At 40.5% G+C, this 19,319-nt stretch overlaps 2 protein-coding genes across 2 annotated transcripts; both read left to right on the forward strand.

Annotated features, from left to right (window-relative positions):
• Window positions 1-30: 30 nt before the first annotated feature.
• cts12 (cathepsin 12) lies at window positions 31-4,105 on the forward strand. Its single transcript, XM_047588210.1, has 8 exons — window positions 31-80; window positions 895-1,040; window positions 1,143-1,262; window positions 1,581-1,745; window positions 1,828-2,049; window positions 2,126-2,294; window positions 2,722-2,827; window positions 2,915-4,105. Exons 1-8 carry the CDS (start codon window positions 50-52, stop codon window positions 3,012-3,014), a joined length of 1,059 nt encoding a protein of 352 aa, XP_047444166.1. The 5' UTR covers window positions 31-49; the 3' UTR covers window positions 3,015-4,105.
• A 298-nt stretch (window positions 4,106-4,403) lies between these two features.
• lama3 (laminin, alpha 3) lies at window positions 4,404-19,280 on the forward strand. Its single transcript, XM_047586392.1, has 38 exons — window positions 4,404-4,638; window positions 4,838-4,951; window positions 5,061-5,173; window positions 5,279-5,362; window positions 5,477-5,580; window positions 5,991-6,035; window positions 6,143-6,294; window positions 6,396-6,506; window positions 6,708-6,819; window positions 7,063-7,233; window positions 8,117-8,295; window positions 8,393-8,509; window positions 8,620-8,774; window positions 8,867-8,987; window positions 9,067-9,166; window positions 9,245-9,361; window positions 9,451-9,621; window positions 9,742-9,893; window positions 11,275-11,481; window positions 11,580-11,728; window positions 11,841-12,003; window positions 12,680-12,807; window positions 12,884-13,034; window positions 13,112-13,216; window positions 13,318-13,451; window positions 13,545-13,662; window positions 14,703-14,837; window positions 14,924-15,066; window positions 15,154-15,261; window positions 15,365-15,509; window positions 15,599-15,714; window positions 15,849-16,029; window positions 17,014-17,163; window positions 17,258-17,417; window positions 17,516-17,643; window positions 17,743-17,836; window positions 17,922-18,035; window positions 18,136-19,280. The coding sequence occupies exons 1-38, from the start codon at window positions 4,444-4,446 to the stop codon at window positions 18,279-18,281; spliced, it is 5,088 nt and encodes a 1,695-aa protein (XP_047442348.1). The 5' UTR covers window positions 4,404-4,443; the 3' UTR covers window positions 18,282-19,280.
• The last annotated feature ends 39 nt before the right edge of the window (window positions 19,281-19,319 follow it).

Raw genomic sequence — 19,319 nt, forward strand, 5'->3', positions numbered from 1 at the left:
TTCATAGTTAATCTGTTTCTGTGTCGCTGTTCACAGTCGATCTGACACTATGGGAACAAAACAGACTCACATCGGTGCAGGTATGTTGGCTGGAGCTTTATATTTGATATGTTCATTTAATTTTAACTCTTGATGCTGATGTTTCTAAGTACAAGGTATGTTCTCTTGTTCAGTAAAAGCTCTTAATGGTTTGTTTTTTTCATTGTATAATTAAGAAAGATGACAGAACACATTTATCCAAGAAGTGTTGAAAAGGTTCATGTTAAGCTGTTAACTCTTTGTGCCATTTGGCCCAGAAAGCTAATCACTGACAAACCTTTATTTATATATCATATTTTGAAAGACACTATACAACCATTAGGATGAAACTACTTGGAATTTGTTTGCTGTCTGGTTATGTGTTGTCACCTGCAAATGGCGAGAACAACACGATCTGTGTTTCCGTGAGTTTATTCAAAGCATTTGCAAATGGGCTCAGTGGTGTCCACAGCAAAACCCCACAAACTGTTACTCTGTTTCTGTTTATATGTATCAACGTGAGCATTTAGGGAAGTGACTCAACCATAGTGTGTTTGTTGCTGCAGATGTTGCCTAACCCTCTGACCCCTGGTTTAAAGTACACAAAGTATAACAAGAAACAGGATGTAAAGATTAGGATCTATCTATCTATCTATCTATCTATCTATCTATCTATCTATCTATCTATCTATCTATCTATCTATCTATCTATCTATCTATCTATCTATCTATCTATCTATCTATCTATCTATCTATCTACGAGTTATGTCGTCTGGCATGTTTGCACTATCCGGTTCCTTTAACATTAAGCAGTAGACTGTCAGATTAATGTCAGATTTAGTCTGACTCTGTACTTTGATGTTCTCGTGCTTCTAGTGCAGCAGACCAGTTCTCTGCTGAAAGCAGCTCTGCTCTCTGTCCTGCTGTGTGGCCCACAGCGTGTGCTGTCAGACTCAGATGAGGTAGTCCAGACTGAATGGGAGATCTGGAAAAGCACTCATGGCATAACGTACGATGAAACGGTAGGAGTAATTATACGTTTAACAAACATGTCGCCAGTCACCGATTCCCTTGAGTCTTTCTTTGATTCTGTTTGATTCTTTCTTGGACTTGTTACCATTCAGGACGACGTGCAAAGAAGGGCCATCTGGGAGGAGAATAAGCAGATGATTGAATACAATAACCAAGGCTTTTTGATGGGGATGAGGCCATACACTATGGCCATGAACAAATATGGAGACCTAGTAAGGAGTTTGCTCTAGAATTGAGGTGATGTTAGAAATAGCGCCGATAAACAAACTTTAAAGGTGAATTTCGGTCTTAATGCTAAGCTAAGCTAAGCTAAGCTAAGCTAAGATAAGCTAAGCTAAGCTAACTAGCTGCTGTTGTGATCTCACCAAACTCTTGGTAGCAGATCAATCAAGCTAATTTCTCAAAATGTAGAACTATTGCTTTGAAGTTACTTTACATCAATACATAGGTTGCCTGGATTAACCACTGTGATTATCAGCCTGATGAATAATTGGAAGAAGTTGAAGCTTCTCTGTGTTGTCCCCATGTAGACGAGACAAGAATACCAGGTTCTGCAAGGTGCCACTATAAACGCTCAGTACGTGAAGAGAGGGAAGGACGCCTCGGCTCGAAGACTGCGTTACAATGCAAGCAAGTTAGAAGCTCAGTTTGTCGACTACAGAAACATGGGATACGTCACAGAGGTCAAAGATCAGGTAAGACCAAGCAACAGTCACTTAGGTGGGTTTTTTGAAGTCGTAATCACTGTCATATCTATGTTTCAAATATGTTTTTCAGGGTTACTGTGGTTCGTGCTGGGCATTCAGCACTACAGGAGCTATAGAGGGACAAATATTCAAGAGGACAGGCCAGCTTGTATCCTTGAGCGAGCAAAATTTGGTGGACTGCTCCAAATCGTACGGTACCTATGGCTGTAGCGGCGCCTGGATGGCCAATGCCTACGACTATGTGGTCAGCAATGGACTGCAGTCATTGGACACCTACCCCTACACCTCAGTGGTGAGGTTCAACCTCCATAATAACAGTTGATGACTCTGCATCTAAGCTTGTGCTTAACATTTATTTCTCTCAACAGGATACGCAGCCCTGTTACTATGACAGCAGACTTGCAGTTGCTCATATCAAAGAGTACAGGTTCATACCCAAAGGAGATGAGCAAGCACTGGCCGACGCTGTGGCAACTATTGGGCCAATCACAGTAGCCATCGATGCAGATCATTCAAGCTTCCTGTTCTACAGCTCAGGTTAACTAATGAAAATACTCCAACAATGCAATCATGATGTCAACAATGATATGTTTTTATATTCAAGCTGCTATAATCAATATTTTCAAGAGAACAATCGATGCCTGCATCTATATGAAATGTGTCATTATGAGCATCTGTTTTCCGCTAGTTTTTTGGTTTACTCTTCAAGCCACCATATAGATGAAAAACTAAATTAGTCAGCTCTTGATTAACATAGAGAGCCTCACAACAAGCCACATATTTCCATTAGGGGTTGTTGAAGACCAAAATCTGAGTTAAAGCACATTTATGCTAATGGTGCTTTATATCTACTCTATCTTAACTTTGTTTTGAAGTTTCTCATATTAAATGAATGTAACAATATACAAAGGTGTGTCTTCAGCTTCTTTTTGCACCCACCTAAATGACCAAAAATCTTTTGCAGGAATATATGACGAACCCACCTGTAACCCCAACAATCTGAGCCACGCAGTGCTGCTGGTCGGCTACGGCTCAGAAGAAGGCCAAGACTACTGGATCATCAAAAACAGGTCTGTTCTTTTTTGTATACATCAAATAGCACATCATGTGAAACACTATATTTTCATATACATTTAAATTTTCTTTTCTTTCTGCAGTTGGGGAACCAGCTGGGGCGAAGGTGGCTTTATGAGAATGGTTCGAAATGGCAGAAACACTTGTGGCATCGCGAGCTACGCCTTGTACCCTATTCTGTGATTTTGACAAGATGCTAAAGAGCTGAGTGTTCTTTGATGGGACTGGAGCTCCAGGGGACACTAGTCAAACAGCCCAAGGCATCTTTGTACTCCTGTTATCCATATTTTCCTTTTTGATGATGTAGCTTAATGTTTGGGCTAAAATTCATAAAAAATCTACACTTCTATTCTCTCAGGGACATAGCACACACATGCGCCTGACTGGCTAGATATATTTAGTTAGTTTTATTCAAACGTACCAAAAAAAAAAAAAATTACAGTTCAAAGAAACACTAAGAAAGACTATGTAACTTTGGACAGACCAGAGCAAGCACTCCTCCAATTATAAACAAAAAAGTTAAATTCTTAAAGAATAAAATGCAGCTGCTCCATGTCAGGCAAATATGAGCTAATATGTAGCATTTAGCATCACACTGTCAGACAGTACGTGAAACTAGTGGCATTACTCATATTACTAAATGCATAAATTTGTTTATTTTTAATTAAATAATTAATTAATTAATTATTATTATTATTATTACTTCAGTTTGATTTTTGGATACCACAGGGCAATTAACAACAAATAAAATGCCAATGAAAAATCAAAAGGACAGTTTAGAAAGAACAGAAAAAAGCTATACTGCTAGCATGTATCCTAGCATCCCAGATGGCTAACGTGTTAGCAGTTAGCTTGGTAGTCACAGAAGTTGGCCTGGTCTGTAACCTGATGTTAACCCATCCTATAGTGCTCCACAAGTTACACAGTCTTTCTTTAAACAGATGCTTTAATTACCACCATTATGCAACCATATTAATTTTGAGAATTAAAGCGTACCATAATGAAAATCAGAGTGCCCTTTATGTGGAGAGTTTCACTGAGCTACTGTATAATTCTTATAATACATGACCAGACTGCAATATTTTGTTATTTTTGTCACAGTAAAACCTGCACTGATAAGAAATCACATAGAGATATTGGAATGGATGAATAGGTGCTCATGTTATTAATTAAAATCTGGCCTCCCTGTATCCGGACTCAACGTGGATCAGTTTGTGGTAAAACAAATAAAATGTTTCTCAGATTGTCAATGCAAATAAAAGCTTTTACAGTGATGTTGTGATTTGTTTTCTATTGGACATCTCGGGACTTTTCTAAATTAACTACAATATATTAAGTTCCATGAGCTGACAAGACGATAATAAAGAGATTTAAAGTCTTTTCTTTTTCCTTTAAAGACCCCAAAGACCTGCAAATGCAACCACACCTTGCTGAACTTTGCCCTACTGGTATTAACCTGCACACATTCACACTTTTTCTCCGTGACTCTCAAACAAAAAGCTCCAAGGTTCACCTGCTCCAGGGTGGACCTGGCAGGAGGAGGAGGAGGAGCCGTATTGGCGGAAGGGATTTTTCCACGGCTAGACTGACATAGCTCACTGGAAATCTGACAATGCAGTGGAATACACATTTTCTCTGTGTTGCAGCGTGGTTGGGTTTGCTCTACTTTGCTCAGATTTGTCCCTCCACTCAGAAGCATCCAAAGTGTGGGCATGACAGACGCTCTCCGATCCAACAGAAGAGACACAGCATGAAAAAGTTTTGTGATCCTTCCTTCAGCAACCAGACAGCAGGTGCTATCACTCAGGTAATGCAGGTATTTGTGTAGCAGAACACATGTTCATCATTCTGATGCATTTTTTGTATTTTGTCTGTTCGTTTCAGCATGCATATGGTCCTCACTTAGCGTTGTGATTACTTTGTGATTATATCTAACTAGGTCATGTAGCTATGTTTGTGTTAATTACGCCAAAGTTTACTGTTCAGTTCTTTGCGTGCCTGTGCAGAAGTGCAGCTCCGGTTTTTACAGAGAGCGGGACAGGCCACTCAGGGGTCAGTGTGTGCCATGTAGCTGCAACGGACTCTCCAATGAGTGTGACGAGCATACGGGGAACTGTGTGGTCGGTGTCCAATGACACATGTTAATTTATAGCACACATCAAGGTTGTAGCATTTGTTGCCACACTGCTGAGCCTGATGTGTATTTTGTTTAATCAAACCAACCTCCAGAATTGTCAGTTCAACTCTACCGGGGACCGCTGTGAGAGGTGTAAGGAGGGTTACCATGGAAATGCAGCCAACAGGACCTGCCTTGCCTGTCCTTGTCCATCCACGCAGAACAAGTCAGTTATTCCCTCCTCTGTCTGCCTCTACACAGTTTTTGCATAATTCTTTTTTATTATTATTATTTAGCATCAGTTAAAAACCTTATTTGTTCCCTTTTTTAGTTTTGCATTGGCCTGCATGGATGTCGGCTCAGGGGTGGTTGAATGTTTGTGTAAACGCGGTTACAGTGGAGCCACATGTGAGAGGTGGGGCACATGAAGTAAATGGTCAAATAGATCATTTTCATCCTCATCAGTGCAGCAAAATGTTTCATCCCAGCCCGAGCAGCCATTTGGATCTTGTGTTTCTTCTTTTTTAAGATGTGCGCTTGGTTACTATGGAAATCCAATGGTACACGGAGACACCTGCAAACCCTGCAACTGTAAGAACAGCAGCTTGAACTTTTGTGATGCTCAAACCGGAGGTGAATATTTGTTTTTTCACACAAAGTCAAATGAATAAAGATAAGAAAAATTGGAAAATATATAAATTATATAAAATAATATAAAATATATAAATTTTAGTTAAAAGGTCTCCACTTTGCCTAGACTGAATACTTCGTAAACTTTTACAAGAGGCAGACTTTGATGGCAGATGTCATAGTTTGAGAGGTATCATGATTTGATGACTGAGTCCTACATTTCCCATGATGCAACCAATCTTTTAACTCTCTGATGAGGCCATGCTTCAGTTTGTAATGCAGGCTTTCAGAGGATATTGCTAGGTGTAATTTTATTAGACTCTCAGTGGCACAGATGACATTATACAACCATTTCACAACTAAAGTAAGTTTAATGTGATGAAATTGACTTTAGCATCCTTTCCTTTGAACAGAGTGTGTCACAGCTGGAAACAGCAGCTGTGGCGATCACTGCCATGGTGAGTTTGTGTTGGAAATCCATTTTACTTTTATGTTTTGACGTGGGAAGTCAACTATTAGAATAACTACGCAGTATGTTTCATCCTCTCCTTGTATTCACTGACAGAATGTGACAGCTGTGATCTTGCTTTGCTGGTTGACTTAGAGAAGATGGGCGACAGCTTGGTTTGGGTGAAGCAGCAGCTGCAGAACATCAGTCGTGGTCCAGCGTCAATCTCCAGGCTGAACAAGCTGAACGCCAGCGTTTCTGAAATCAATGTACAGGAGATACCATGCAAGGAACTTGCAGAAGAAGATCATAGTTTCTTTTATACAATACAGTTAAGCCTATACAGTACTTCTTACATCATGTTTTCTAGACTCCAGATGGGAGGTATGGCAATGCCGTAAGACAAATGGATCCAAAGGTTGAGGAACTGGAAGCACCTGTCGATGTTGTCAGATATAACTTGGGGCAACTGACTGATGAGGTACCCGCAGATAATTTCCCTCAGTTAATCAAAGTTAAACTTGTGTAAACATGAAACGTATACATTTCTGTTTTAATACTGCACAAGGTATTATCATAGACACATGTCACAGGTCAGACGAACATCACACAGGTCCCATATCATTTTGTCATTTTATGTGTGATATATACAGTTTGTTCAAGCTTATGATCAACTTTCCAGAGTTTTGACACTGCATCACATCTGGAGAAGGTCATTCAATTTGTGACTGAAACAAAGCTAAAAGCTAACAACCTTCTCACCGAAGCTGAAGATCTCGTCTTAGCAAGTCAAGGTACATCTCTCAATATGAACACGTGTATTTGCACTGCTCTCTTCTATTTTTGATTAATTGATATTTATAATGGAGTATCCTTAAATCTTAATGTTTAGGTTGCTTGAGCTGACCCTCTAACCCTCTAATATTTCCTGATTCTGAATCCTGTCCAAGAGCTGTTAAGGAGCACTGAAAAAGGCTTGTGTCACAACGAGCGTCAGCCCCTGATTTACCACTGTTTCTGCTCTCATGGTTTGCCAGATTTGATGAGGCAGCTAAGCGAGGTGAAACCTGTAGATTCAGTCTCTCTTTCTGAAAATCAGAAAAGCAGGATGGTGGAGGAGGCTCAGCCCATCCTGCAGGAAATGAGAGAGAGAGGCTGCACTGTTCACAGGGATAAAGCTGGCGGTGAGCTGCAGGAAGCACATAAATGTAAGTAAATTGAATTCATCTACTGGTTGGTATGGGGATTTCATTGTGTTCTGTTTACTGCATCCACTTAAACATGAAACAGATCTTGTGGACAACAATTAACACCCCACCCACCAACCACTAGACCGGTGGTCAACCACGAGACTATAAGAAATAAGCTGATACAGATTTAGTTTGACACTTGGAGAGATAGTTTATTAAATGATCATTATCACTGTCATGCTGCTAAATAATGAAGCTGCAGTCAGTGGCTTGTGAGCTTTGCCTAAAATAAAGAGTGGAACCAGGGGCAAATACCCAGTCTAGCTCCTCCAGCATTAAAGGTAAACCTAAAATCACCTCCAGAGCGCAAGCTTTACATCTTATATATCTATTATTTAACCCCTACATAAACCGAGAAGCGGGGTGCAGTGTAACGGAAGATAGTGTGCTCTACTAATTCCTGGACAGGATGAAATGACAAATGTGGTTGTCACTGTGACATTGCCAAGCAGTCATCCAGGATGGGGCTATCGGTTACGTGTTAAGCAATCAGTTTCGGAAGGTGCTGGCAGGTAGATTTTGTTACTTCTGAAGGCTGAGGCTGTTTCACCATTGTTTCTAGCCTTTATGCTAAGCTAAGGTAACCAACTGCTGAATATAGTTTCATATGCATTTGTCTGATATACTGTAGGTAGTGTCAGTCTTTGCATCTTTGCAACTCCCCAAATAGCAGGATATGGAATGGATGGACGGATGCACGGGGACAAGGGGCGAAAAAGCATCTGTACCTATCTCACAAATCTTTGGAATATACCATATCTTAAATGGTATTAAATAAAGGTATATAATAGTTACATTGATGCCTAAACATGTCAAATCCAAAATGTGTGTTCTCCTGAAGTGCTGGACTTTATCAAGAACAACATGACAGCTCCAGGAGAGAACAGCCAGGCTGACTCTCTGACGTCCTCACACTCTTCTCTGAGGGATGTGACTGGGCTGCTGTCAAATGCAGAGGACGCAGTCGACAGGACACATGGTCTCAACCTGAAGAGTAGTACAACCCTACAACAGCTACAGGTAATGGGACACACAGCTATCACTGGCTGTTTTGCACATTTCTGATATAATGTGGTAGTGATTCTGTTTTCACCTGACTTTGTTCATCATCTGACAGCGTGATCAAGCTCAGCTACAGAGAGATCAAAGCACACTCCTTCTTGCCTCTGAAATGACTGGGGATTTGCTGAAGAACATTACTGACATATTTCCAATGCTTGCACAAAGGAAAGAAGTAAGAAAGAAAGAAATAACAAATGCTACAACCTTGATGTGTTTACTATCATGATTTCATTTGAACTGTTCTGGGCAGTGGAAATGAACTTGATTGCGTGCAAACTGCAGGAATTGGAGAATCGTGCAGCTCAGATGGACGGTGCCCAGATGGAAGTCTTTAAAAAGTTAAACAGCATCTTTCAAATTACGACAAAGGTGGATAGCGTCACCAGGGCTGAGGAGCATGCAGAGGAGCTCAACGGAGTAGCAATAGAATTACAACAGTAAGTACAAAGCAGAAGAAAGAAGAAGAAAAGAGACAGGTGTACTGTGGATTAGATAAACACTGAAGATAACATGTTTCTTATTATTCCAGAGTGCTTCATGATGCTTTCGACAGCACTGAGCTGTTCTCAAGAACAGAACCATGTAAGGCTGTCGAAACAGCAGAGACGGACGCTAATAAGTCCAGAGAGGCTGCTGATCAAGCTGCAACGGTAACAATGTTGTTACTAGTGCTCATTGAAGACATTAATGTTGTTAAACGATTAATGTCACTCTGAAATCATGACTCAGACCGTGAAGGAGAGAGATCTCACCGTCTGGGCCAAACTGCTGAAGGATAACTCGACTCATTTGTGGACACAAGCCAACAACGCTCAGAGCCAACTCAGAAGTAAAATGGACAATTTGTAACAAGTCAAATATGTTATCTGTCGATTAAAAATGCAAAAGCTCTGTTTCTTCTGAACAGCACTTTCACACACGGTGGACGCCCTGGAAGATCACGTGAATAAGAGAAAGGAAAAAGGAGCCACACTGAGAGTTAATATTTCAACGGTTAGCGACAACATCAAAAAGATCAAAAGAGGTCTGTGGAGCACTTGAAATTTGTTGCAGAGGAGAAACAAATGGCGGATTGTGCGCTGTACTTGTTACGTAGTTGTTTTGTTATTTCAGATGACACAAAGGTCCTGATAGAGTCTGTGAAAACAGCTGCCTCTGCTGCTAACTCCACGGTCAGCAATATAAAAGAAAGATTGAGGTATATCAGCCTGGAAGTGGAAGGGATTACATCAACCAATGTCAGTGTGATTAAAGACAATATGTTGACTGACACTGACCAGGCTTGTGAGTATTTAATGCTAGAAAACAGCCAAAAGAAGGTTAAATAACAAGAACCCGGCACTAATGTTGGAATACAAATCTACATTTTATGGTAGGCTTTTGTGTTTCCTGTTTGTGTTTCAGTGAAGAGCTTTAACGGAGCACTTCCTGATTTGATTGTCAAGCTTGTGCGAGTCGAGGCTCTCGGTCGGAAGACGTCTCCCAGCGCTAACATGACAGAAAGCATCAGGAGAATCAAGGACATTATTGAGGAGACCAGAAACTTTGTTAACAGGGTAAAGTTAATTTGTACTTTCCTGACACCTCTAAGATAAAACCCAACATATCAGTATTTATCAGTGTTAGCTGCAGCTTTGTGTGTCTGCTTCTCCCTTGTCACTGGGACATCATTTGAAGACATATGCTCTCAAGTATTACTAAATAGTTAATAAAACTCATAACTGGCTACAAGTCTGAAATTAGTTAGATGAGAGTTTGATTTTTTTGAGTTGTCATTTATGAGCTAAAAAGATAAAATATAAATATAATAAACAAGTGATAGCTGTTTTCCGTGAATGTGAAAATGTAATAAAATACTGATCTTACTCAGTATAGCCATCTATCTGTAAAAGTTGCTTGTTCAATTACATTTAACAGTAGAAATGTTAAAAACATCTGAAGGAAGATTCTACAGTGTAACCCGATGGGGCGGATGTGCTATGTTGAAATAAATCACTTATTTTCACCATTAATGGGCCTATAAATGTTATTGCCAATGTCTGTCAATATGTAAAAGGCCCTCACTTAACTATCCGAGCATCTACTTACTTTAAATATCTTAAATGAGCCTGTAAAATGCTTTGTAGCACAATCGCCTCATCAGTCACGGAGCTGTGTTTATCTTCTCCTCAGTCTTCCATGTTCATCTATTGCTGTTAAAAAGTTTTAAATTACTCGTTTTTAAAAAGTTTTAAAATACTAGTCTTACTGTTATTTAGTATTTTCATTAATATTATTATTATTATAGCATTAGCATGCTAGCCATAGTAACTTAGTAGTAACCGAGGCAATGTTATGTATCAATTAAAAATCAATTAAAAAAGCCTTCCGTCTAGATAACTAGCTAGCATAAGGTTAGCATAAGGGCCTTCGTTAATAAACTATCATAATTTAGATAAGCGTGTTACTTCACTACAGGACTTTTTTGAGATCATCTCATATATCAATGATGGTATGATTTTATTTTTCCTATATAAAATCTTAACTAACGTCAACGAGAGACATTGACATTTACCTATAATATACCTACAAATACCTGTTATAGGAAGAAATTAGTTGACATCCAGTTCTTCCTTTTAATCTACTGATAACTTCGATAACTTTCTCCGTTTTTGTTCACTGGGGTTTCCCCAGTGTTTTCTTAATCCTGTGCTGGAGCTGTGGCATATTTTAACTTTTAATCGAACTGTATTCTTTGTTATTGCCACATCTCTATGGGTGAATATTGGTTAGAAGTGGCAACATGACGCTCATTAAATACGTGACCAGCTCTGCATTGCCCTTGTTTCCACTGCCCTATGTGGTCAAGATGGTCATAATGTGTGTTTTTTTTTTTTTTTATATCACATAAGTTCAAATTGACACTCATAATTCTAACACTGGTGGATCCTCTCACAGCTCTCTCTTGCCACCACTTTCAATGGAAAGGGTCACGTCGAGCTTCATCCTCCAGAAAACCTCGAGGACATAAAAGCATTTACAGCTGTCGATCTGCTTCTTAATCGCCATCCCAGCCACCCCTCAAAGGCCGATCGCAGACGAAAGCGACGCCAGGACAGACACAGAGATGCCAACTTCTTTGTTTTCTACCTTGGTAACAAGGATGTGAGCGAGATTCTTTACAAAAACTCTTGCATTCATACACAACAAGAATTTAAAGAAAAATGTAAAGGAACATCTTACTACTTCACTTTTTTTCTCAGGCTTCTGGAGATTACGTTGGGATGGCAATTAGGAGAGCGATGCTGATTTGTGTCTATAAGTTGGGTGGAGTCGTTCATGAGGTGGAAACCAGCCAAATAACAGTCACCAGCATTAACTCCGCCAACTTTGACAGGGTTATCTTTCATAGGTACTCCACACATATGACAGAAGTTTAGAAAGTGAACATGGGTTTGTGATCTGTTTCTATGGTGCAATCAACATGTTGATCATAAAGTATCTGTGTGCACCAATTCCTGCAGAGTTTACCAAGACGTTGAAGTTAACATTACACAGAACTTCACGTCAGAGCAGCCGGTCAGCCTCCCCCCCACACTTAACCTTCCCGACACAACGACCGGCGTGCTCGACCTTCACCCAGGCAGTGTCGTTTTCTACGTGGGCGGCTATCCTGAGGACTTTACTGTAACCAGCCACTGCTATCAGTTCATTATGCATGCATGTATTTGGTGTTCATGCTGTCAGAAAATTAAAATTTTATCAGGCAGCGCTTTTATCGATTACAAGGTCTGAGGTCGGGCCTTTGAAACCCCTCTGCACAAGCCCAGTAAACATCCTATCTTGTGCTTGTGTTTTATGTCTGCGAAAGGCTATTTTCACCAAGGGAAAGAAATGCATGAAAGGTTAGATACAATCTGAAATGGGAAAGGAAAAAACATGGACATCATAATTTGACTAAGTGATTTAGAATTTTGACACATTATTTCATATTTTGAATATTTTTCACTGTCTCAAAGGCATTATTATAACTTAACATTGTTATTTTGTTTCTTTTCACCATGTATGTAGACTATATATTTTACTTAAGGTAAAATATATTTCCGTATATATTTATGTGACATACTATACAAGTCACTTGCAAAGACTAAACTTTAACAATTTGGAGTAAACTACTGTGGCAATACGCAAAGAGCACAGTCCTCCACCATCATTTTAGGGGAAAAGATTGATGGGAAAATACCTGTTAGCATAGAGCTTTTACTCAAGAGGTCAGACATGTCCTCAACAAAATAATTACGGTCATCCATTTGCCTTGTCAGAATTTGTCGAGCATGTCTTAAGTGTTACTCTGTTCTTTTAGCCTCCGGTGGAGCTGCGTTTCCCTAAATACAGAGGAGCCATGAAACTTTCTTTTGTCAACGACAACCCCGTCTGCCTTTTCAACTACAAGCATGCCGTCAACATGGAGGCAAAGCAGCCCGCTGCTAAGTAAGCATTAAATAACTGCTGTCCTGTTAACTAGAGAACCTCAAATATTATTCCTAAGTATTCATTCTTCGTTCAGGATTCCCCGGACAGAGGTGTCTGATTATTACGAGGGAACGGGTTACCGCATGGTGTTCATAAAGAAGCCAGACATGAAAAGGAGGCTGCTGTTCAAGTTTCACACACGCAGCCAAGAAACAAATGCCTTGTTATTCTACATTGGGGATGAAGTATGAAGTTTGCACCAGTTCACCAGTTACAACTCTACAAACAAATGTAGGATTTAGGTGTTTTCCTTCTGTTGCAGGACTCTTTTTTCTGTGTGTTTGTGGAGAGAGGCCTCCTGGTGCTTCAAGGACAACAAGCAGGTGAAGAGCTCAGGGTTCAAAGTGCTGAAAGAGTCTCTCTAATGGTAAAACGTATAAAAAAAATAGCAGCTTAAAGCAGCGCATGCTTTCTGGGTTTATGTCCCATCTTTGAATGCTCTCAGTAAACGTCAGTTTTCTGTCTCAGGACAAACAGATTGCAGTCCGTATTGCCGACAAATTTACTGTGCACTGTGGACGAACACAGATCTCCACAAACTACATTAAAACAAACTACAGGAGCTATTACATTGGAGGTCTGCCAGTACATCTAAGACAGAGGTAACTAGATACACTCTGTGCTGATTTCACTGCCTCAGCTCATCATACACAACTGTTGCTCTGATTTCTGCCCATTCATTCCTTGAATCTCAGACACAACATCACAGCGCCACCTCTCAGAGGATGTGTGGATCACTTGAATGAAGATGCCCAGGCCGCTGAGTACAACAAGACGATTGGTGTCAGTGATGGATGTCCAGCCTCCTTACTGGTAGGTTACAAACACACAAGACTGATCTTGGTTTAATGCATAATTCAGGGCTTCTTAATATTTTTTCGGCCAAGGACCTCCACACTTATTGAGAAATTAAGCAGTAACCCCCTACCTGTTATATGTGCTCTACATTAAACTTGGCCTAGTGCTGTTTATAAATATACATTATTATAATTATCATTTTGCATTCAATATTAAGCTATTCCTTATCCCTTTACTCAAATATGTTGGATTCATGTTAATGTGTATTTAAAGAAATTAAAATTGTGGGGGAAAGGGGGCAAAATATGTATATACGTATAAACAAAAAATTTCTAATCAACCAAAGATTTTGCGACCCCCTTGCAGTGCCTCCGCGGACCCCCGTTGTTGAAGACCTATGGCCTAAACTGTGTGAAACCATTTCACCTTCGTCTAAATCAAATCAGTGTGACAAACACATCATTTCAAATGCTGGAACATAGTATTTACTGGTGGAGTATAGTTAAAATGTCAGTGACACCACACAGTAAATTTATAACAATTGGCTGTCACCAGCCATCACAAGCTAATGGGCTTTCAAAACAAAGTAAGACTGTGGCAGCAGTTTGTTTCTTGTCTTAATTTCAGAATAAAACCGGTGAATTGTATGTGACATGTTGAAGCATAGTGATATATGGAGGACCCTAGCTGCCAAAAAAAAATAAAAAAACAAGCGCAAATGTAAATGTTAATGGGAAAGTAAATAAATAGGGCAACTTATATAGGGGTGAATACAAAGAGAAGCAAATTTAAATGTACAGCACATATATATTTATGTAATTTATTTCCTTATTAGTGTAGCACTAAACTACTACGGCAAACTTAAAAATGTTTGCAACACATAAGAAGACTTTGCTGATGCAAGCTAACATTAGCCACTAGGAGTCACAGATCAAAAATGACTACAAATAATCAGTGTATGAATAAGTGCAGTAGTGGGATTTATTACTGTATTTAAAAGGGAAAAAACATCTAGAAACAGGAGACTGATACTACCGTGTTTCTGGCTTGTGTAGGGCGTTCGAACAGCAACACTGTATTCAGCATTGTCCATGGACTCCCTGTTTGCCGGGGATGAAGGTCCCCTCAGGGTCTCTCTGGGCTTCAGGAGCACGGACAGCCAAGGTATTCTTCTCAAGAGCGGCTCTCAGGTAAACAACGCGTGCTTCACGCTGAGCTTTAAAACAGAATCAAAAGCTAAAGGTCACGATGGCTGTGAGGAGCTTTCTCTCCACAGGGCTCCGCCTCGGTCCGTGACCTCCAGCTGTCCCTGGATGATGGTTTTGTAGTGTTTAATAGTTATAATTACATCCTGAAGTCAGATAAAAGGTACAGTGATGGTGCCTGGCACTACATTTCTGCAGCTGCGAGGTCAACAGGGTAAGACGTGAATGCTTTTAATAACTAAACCTTCGTTCCAAATGAAATGTAAAAGCAGCACATTACTGAACTCTCTGATTTCCTCAGGTTGGAGCTAAGCATTGATAACATAAATGTAATTCAAAGACAATCACCAGAGGTCAAGCTTCGAGGAGGAAAATTCAAGGGCTGCATTGCTAACCTGTATGCAAGGAGGTAAGAAATGTGTTTGCATCATTTTAAAGTGCGTTCTGCTACACCAGGTGCTCATCGTTTTTGTCTTAAAATGACTTTATTTCCTTTAAATAATCTCATGCAGACCCGGGCAGAGCTTTATACCCACTGATCTCAGCTCATTATCGCAAATGGGAGAGAGTGTCCTCGGTCAGTGCAGTCTGCACCCCCCACATCACACTGAGCTTTCAACAAAACCTCCTCTGAAAAGGCCCCAGACACACCAACCTGTGAGCACATCAAGCCATTATTTCTAAAACGCTTCCTATTGCTCTCATAATGAGCTGGTAACACCGGCCATTTTTCTGCCATGTGTCAGATTCAGGCTCCAGCAGGCAGTCCGTGTAGACACCAAGGAAACCGGGATGAGTACCAGCTCTTCGAGGCACACAGCTGGCTCAGTTACAGGCTGCCGCAACAGGACCTCAATCACAGGTACAATACTAAGATACTGCGTTGTTTACTGGAGATGTGGAAATGAAGACAGGGTTGTCTGCACTGCCTTCTTCTATTTCCCCATTCATCGGTTAAAGGGTGCTTCACTGATGGTCTCGTCTTGTGTGTCCCAGGCCTCACTTCTCTCTTGACCTCAAGACCAATTCGTCCAAAGGGCTGATCCTCCATGTAGCAGGGAGAGGAGTCGTACCCGTGCTGGCTCTGTACATGGCCAACGGCAAGATCAAGATGTCACTGGGGCAAAACAGAATCATCCAGCACAAGCAGAAGAGCAACGACTGGAACTGGCACAGAGTGATTAAGCCTTTGCAAAAAAACACCATCACACCTTAGTTTCTCTCATTATCGTTGTCCAACCTGCTACCAGGTTTAGCTCACACAGAAGAAAACAAACGCACACTTCTCCTCCTAAAACTAATAAGCAGGATTACTGAGAGTTTCGCCCTCATCTCTCCAAGATTGTTTCAAATGAATATTTACGCTACAAGTTTGTGAGTCTGACTGACTTTTTCAAATGTTTCCAAATTATTACATGAAAACGAAAACTCCCTTTTGCTCAGTGGTAACATCAGTCGTAAATTGTTACGCTGGAAACTCTACGCAACAAAATATTAATTTACAATCCGTCAGCGTCATCGACCATGTCATAACTCATGAACTCACACCTTATAAAATATTTTGCAGAGTTGTAAATAACACAAAAGGGAGCCGCTCTTTTAAACTTTGTACACAGAAAACACAACCCCCATTAAAAGAAGTGTTGAAAGAAAGTTGCTTCAACATTGTGTGGCCTCTGCACCGGCATATTAATGTTTTCCCCTCTGGTTCGATATTTCACATTAATAATGTCACAAAATCAAAAGGATTTTTTCTACATTCTCAGTACGTTTTACAAATAATAAGAAACCTCCATGGATTAAATAAACAAACTAAAGGGAGAGAAATATGTGAACTTGTTTGCAGTTACTAGTTTTAAAAATGTCTCTTTTATTCAAGTGGTGAGTGGCAGAAAGGCTTTCAGGGGCGCACAAAATAGTTTTGTCACAATACCACAAGTCACTTAGGAAATCATGAGTACATTCAAACCTTGTCAAGCCCTGTGCATTATCCCACTGTCAAACAGGGCAGGAACTCAGATCTTCACAGTTACACAGGATGATCAATTTTGGGGACGGGGTTTGAGGGAAACTGCAGTTTTCTTTATATGCAGATGATTACAGCGGTGGTGACACCCAGCGACTTCCTAATTATTTCTGTCCCTCTTCTCTGTGAGCGCAGGTTGAGTTCAGCGTGGAGTTCGGCACTTTTCATTTGCTGGTTGATGGTTTTCGTGTGAGTGACGGTCACTTACCCAACAAGGAGGGGGCGTCTTTAGACCTGCACAAGCCTGTGTATCTGGGAGGTGACCCACAACGCAGAACCACTAAAGTCTGTGTCAGACTCAATCTGTGTTGCAGATTTTGCCGCTGAACGTATTTGGTTAACGCGCTGACCCTCTTGCTTTTCCTCTTCGCTCCCTCAGGGCCACGACATTCCCACGAACAGTGTTCTCGGCTGTATGCGGGATTTCAGAATGAATGAGGTTGCCATTGGTGCACCTGAGGCCAGCCACAAAACCCTGCCCTGTCTCGACGGGCTCACAGAGACGGGGACGTACTTTGGTGGAGGTCACATTGTCTTAGGTCGGTCCTTGCATTTCTTAGAGGTATCGCTTCATTTCCCTGTTTCCATGTGAATGTTACGATAAACTCTTATCTCAAGAAGCATATTTCCATTCTAGATAACTATTTCACTGTTGGCCCTCACTTTGTGTTGACCTTTGAGCTGCGCCCTCGGTACCTGACGGGTCTCCTCTTCCACGTTCAAAGTGACAATAAAAGCCTGAACGTGTTCTTAATGGAAAACAAGGCAAGACCTCTCACCCCCAAAATAAGGGGTGGCATTTAATTGAGCAGCGGTTCAAAACAGGAACTGCATTAAATGACAAATCGCCTAATGTTTTACCAGGTCGGTGTCAAAGTGAACGATGGTAATGGTGTTGTCAGTGTTTCTGTGGCTCCTCGTAAAAGCCTCTGTGATGGAAAATTCCATGTGGTTACAGGTAGGACCTATGCAGAAAACACAAGAACCTGATTTGGTTTGAGTGGGATATGGTTTTTTAAAATTCTGATATCGTCCCCTTTCAGTTTCCAAGCAGCGCAAAGTGCTAAAACTAGAGGTGGACTCAGTGTCCAGGCAAAAAGAAGGCCCCGTCACGTCCACACCTCCCTCTGCAGCGCTGGAGTCACTTTACATCGGAGGTTAATCCGTTCGCCATTTCACACAACACCTTTGCAAGAATATCAGCTTTTCTACCAAATAACCTGATCTCTTTCGGCTTTTCCTTTTTTCTCCGTTCAGGGATGACAAATAAAAACCGAGCCCCCGTGTCCTCGCCGTTCGTGGGCTGCTTGCGAAATGTGAAGCTTGATGAAAGGTCTGTTTCATTTGAGGCAGAGTCCAGGGTGGTCGGCCCTGTGAGCATCGCTGGATGTCCTGCACGTTAATAATAGTGAAGTGATTGCTCAAATTCTGCTTAATAACTTTGGCTTGCCAGTCAAAATAAATAGGCTGCAGTCAGTCTAAATTTTGAAACAGTGGGAAATTGATTTCAGACTGTGGTAGATTAAATGTTTCTTTCTCCCTTGATTATAGCTGATTATTGTGGACTGGAAGGAAAAGTGTTGGAGCAAGCTAGTTTCATGGATCTTTCTTTCTTTTCTTTTTTTTTATTCTGACATGACCCTTTTCAACAGTGTAACATTTTCAAAAGGAACTCGTGGTTGCAACATGAAAAGTAATTCCAGATTCCAGAAACAACTGAAAACCAAACTGGGTAACTCGGTTCCAAGGTTAGAAGGAAAACACCATCTGACTAAATTGTATATATAATGTCATTTTCACAAATACAGGGGTCATGTTCCAACTAAATGAGGGGTCGTGATTTGTTTCACACAGTGCCGCTTTTTATGTGTTATAGTGGTGATGGTGGAAGCAAACACACACACACATACACACACACACACACACACAGACTGTGTTTTTCTCTCCATTTGTGTTTATGTCATTGCACCAGAGAATAATTTAGAAATACCGCTAAAAAATGTATTTAGAGTAGAACGTATAAATATATTTATGTTTTAAAAACGTAATAGATTACTTTAATAGTAATAGTTCTATATGAGTTTCAAATAAATGAGAAATAATTCATGAATAAAGATAACTGTGTACAATTATTACTAATGTGTATTAGCTTGAAATCTTGAAATGAGTTTTATACAGAGATTAGTATTCATTCATTCATTCATTCATTCATTCATTTTGCTTGTCACAACTTAAAATTAACATTTGGAGGATGGACTTTCTCAGGAGATTCTCCTTTTGATGACTTCATGCTGCATACTTATATACACTCACCAGCCACTTTATTAGGTACACCTTGCTAGTAAAAGGTTGGACCCCCTTTTTGCCTTAAGAACTGCCTTAATTCTTTGTGGCGTACTTTCAACAAGGTGTTGGAAACATTCCTACTGTTGCCTTTCTAT

The sequence above is a fragment of the Mugil cephalus genome, chromosome 6 (genome assembly GCF_022458985.1).
Source record: "Mugil cephalus isolate CIBA_MC_2020 chromosome 6, CIBA_Mcephalus_1.1, whole genome shotgun sequence".
In the NCBI taxonomy this organism is placed as follows: Eukaryota; Metazoa; Chordata; class Actinopteri; order Mugiliformes; family Mugilidae; genus Mugil; species Mugil cephalus.